The 2,326-nt window shown below is 55.6% G+C and overlaps 1 protein-coding gene across 1 annotated transcript; it reads left to right on the top strand.

The window, feature by feature from the left end:
• Nucleotides 1–777: 777 nt before the first annotated feature.
• Nucleotides 778–2,126, top strand: LOC108598127 (PR domain zinc finger protein 8; the record flags this gene model as incomplete). The annotated part of the gene is made up of 1 exon (XM_017984744.1): nt 778–2,126. A coding segment is annotated over one exon (1,293 nt), but the record flags the coding sequence as incomplete, so codon positions are not given.
• Nucleotides 2,127–2,326: the final 200 nt, after the last annotated feature.

Genomic DNA, 2,326 nt, shown 5'->3' with positions numbered 1-2,326 from the left:
ACACTACAGCATATGAAATAATTTGTTCATGGTTTGAATTGAATAAGAATAACTTATTAACCATATTTATTTCTTATGCTTTATAGCTTAAAATGAAAAATGTTATTGCTTGTGCTTTGCTTTCAACTGTTTTGCACCCACTGTGCAGGAACTGTGGCAATATAAGAAAAAGCGCGTCTCTCTCCCACCCGCTCGCTATGGTGGCAACGTGTGGTGTCAGTCAAGAAGGCAGCCAGCCAGCCAACCAGGAGGCGCGCCCGGCGCTGCTCACACAAATAAAACTACAGAATATGTTGGCAACTGGGAAAGCAGATGGGCCGTCGCGTCGGCCAGAGAGAGAGCGGGAGAGCGATACAGACAACATAAGGGTAACAATTCGAATTGGACTCAAACTGAGAGTCGAACAGACTCTCGACTGCGATTCTAAGCAGAATCAGGACAGATGTGCGAGTGCCGACGACGCCGCAGCCCAGTGCGGAGAATGGAACAATATGAAAAGTTCCAAGTGGACTCGAGAGTCGACTGATGGTGGTGGCTCTATGGCGAGAGAGTACTTAAAGAGGAACAGATTGTGTGCGGGCAGCAGTTGCAAACAGAACTTCATAACGAACGGTGCATGCCCAGAAATCTCTCCCAGTGAATCTCAGAGTAGAAGCAATGAACTTGCTTATGGATAATATGCCGTCGCATGCAGCGCGACGCACGACGCCGCCACAGCAGACACATGCCACAAGTAACGCAACGACACAGCAGCAACACAACAACGTGATGTGCAACAACAACAACAACAACAATGAGTTGTCCAGCGGCAAGACAACGCTGAAGCGCGCCTTTGATGTGGCTTTTCTTATGATGCCCGATGAGCGCATTAAGCAGAAACAGGCCGAGAAGCAGGCGCGTCTACAGGAGCAGCTGCTCCACCAGCACCAGCAGCAGCCACAGCAGCTCAGCTTGAACCATTATCCCACGGATCTCTCGCCCAGAGCTGCTGCCTCGCAGCCGCCCTCGCCCGCTGCCTTGGAGTACATTAATCTGCTGGAGGCACGCCAGCGTTATCCACAGCTGGCCATACGCTCGCCGCGCGTCTACGATGATCCCACGCTCATCATACCGCTGGTGGACTCGCCAGAGGCGACAGTATCGCCACCGCCGCCGCCACTGCGCAGCGCCTTTACCAAAGTGGCCAGCTCGCTGTCCAGCTCCAGCTCGCCTTCCACAGCATCGCGTCTGGAGTCGCCAGTGGATGTTTCCGCACCACCGCTTAGTCCAGATCAGCTCAGCTGCCATTCCATCAGCCCACCGCTGGCTACGCCGCCGCCGCGCAGCAACAGCGCCGGCAATGGCAACGGCAACGGCAACGGCAGCATCAATGTCAACGTCAGCGTGGCCAACAGCTTGCCAGCCAACGCCATTGTCTACCACAGCTTCAGGCCCGAGTATCAGTTCAATGGCGCCTTTCAGGCCGTCAATCACTCCATCAATCCCATGCAGGCGCTGCAGGCTCAGCAGCGGCTCAAGCAGCAGCTGATGTACCGCCCGCCCACAGCGCCCAATGGCCACAGTCCCAATGGCTGCAGCTCGAATCCCTCGTCGCCGCCTGCGGGTCCGCCGCCAGAGTTTCTGCATGCCGCCTACAGCAACTTTGGCCCGCATCCACCGCATCCCTTTGCTGTGGCGCAGCCGCTGCAGAATCCCGCAGCTGCCGCCATACTCTCCACGCTCATACCGCCCACGCTGGCGTCCACATTCACGCTGACTGCGCAGAATGTGTGCGCCAAGTGCAACATCAGCTTCCGCATGACCAGCGATCTGGTCTATCACATGCGCTCGCATCACAAGAGCGAGGTCGCCTGCGATCCCAATCGCCGCAAGCGCGAGGAGAAGCTGCGCTGTCCCGTCTGCCAGGAGACTTTCCGCGAGCGTCATCATCTCACGCGTCACATGACCGCCCATCAGGACAAGGCCAGCGATCATCAGGCCGCCGCCGAGGAGTCCAGCGACAATGAGATCATCAATGTGGGCGGTGGCACGCCGCCCTCTCGTCGCTCTGGCGCTGGTGGCTCCAAATGATCCAAGAATTTCTTCGGATACTTTTAAGCAGCAGTCGGCAGCGAGTTTTGTTAATCCCCCACCACGCCCCCCCTAATCCGCCATTGTGATATTAAGTTTAGTTCTCCTTCGACCCCGTTTTCGTTTCGTAGTGCAATTTATATGTGAAAGCCTCTCAGCCCATCTATGTCCAGCTATCCGCCAGACCGCGTCCATCTCCGGGAGCTGTCCGTTTTATCATTGTAACATATTAGCCTTAAGTTTCAGCCTCTTTGCC

Source organism: Drosophila busckii, chromosome 3L (genome assembly GCF_011750605.1).
Source record: "Drosophila busckii strain San Diego stock center, stock number 13000-0081.31 chromosome 3L, ASM1175060v1, whole genome shotgun sequence".
Classification (NCBI taxonomy): Eukaryota; Metazoa; Arthropoda; class Insecta; order Diptera; family Drosophilidae; genus Drosophila; species Drosophila busckii.
This window is presented reverse-complemented; position numbering and strand designations above follow the sequence as displayed.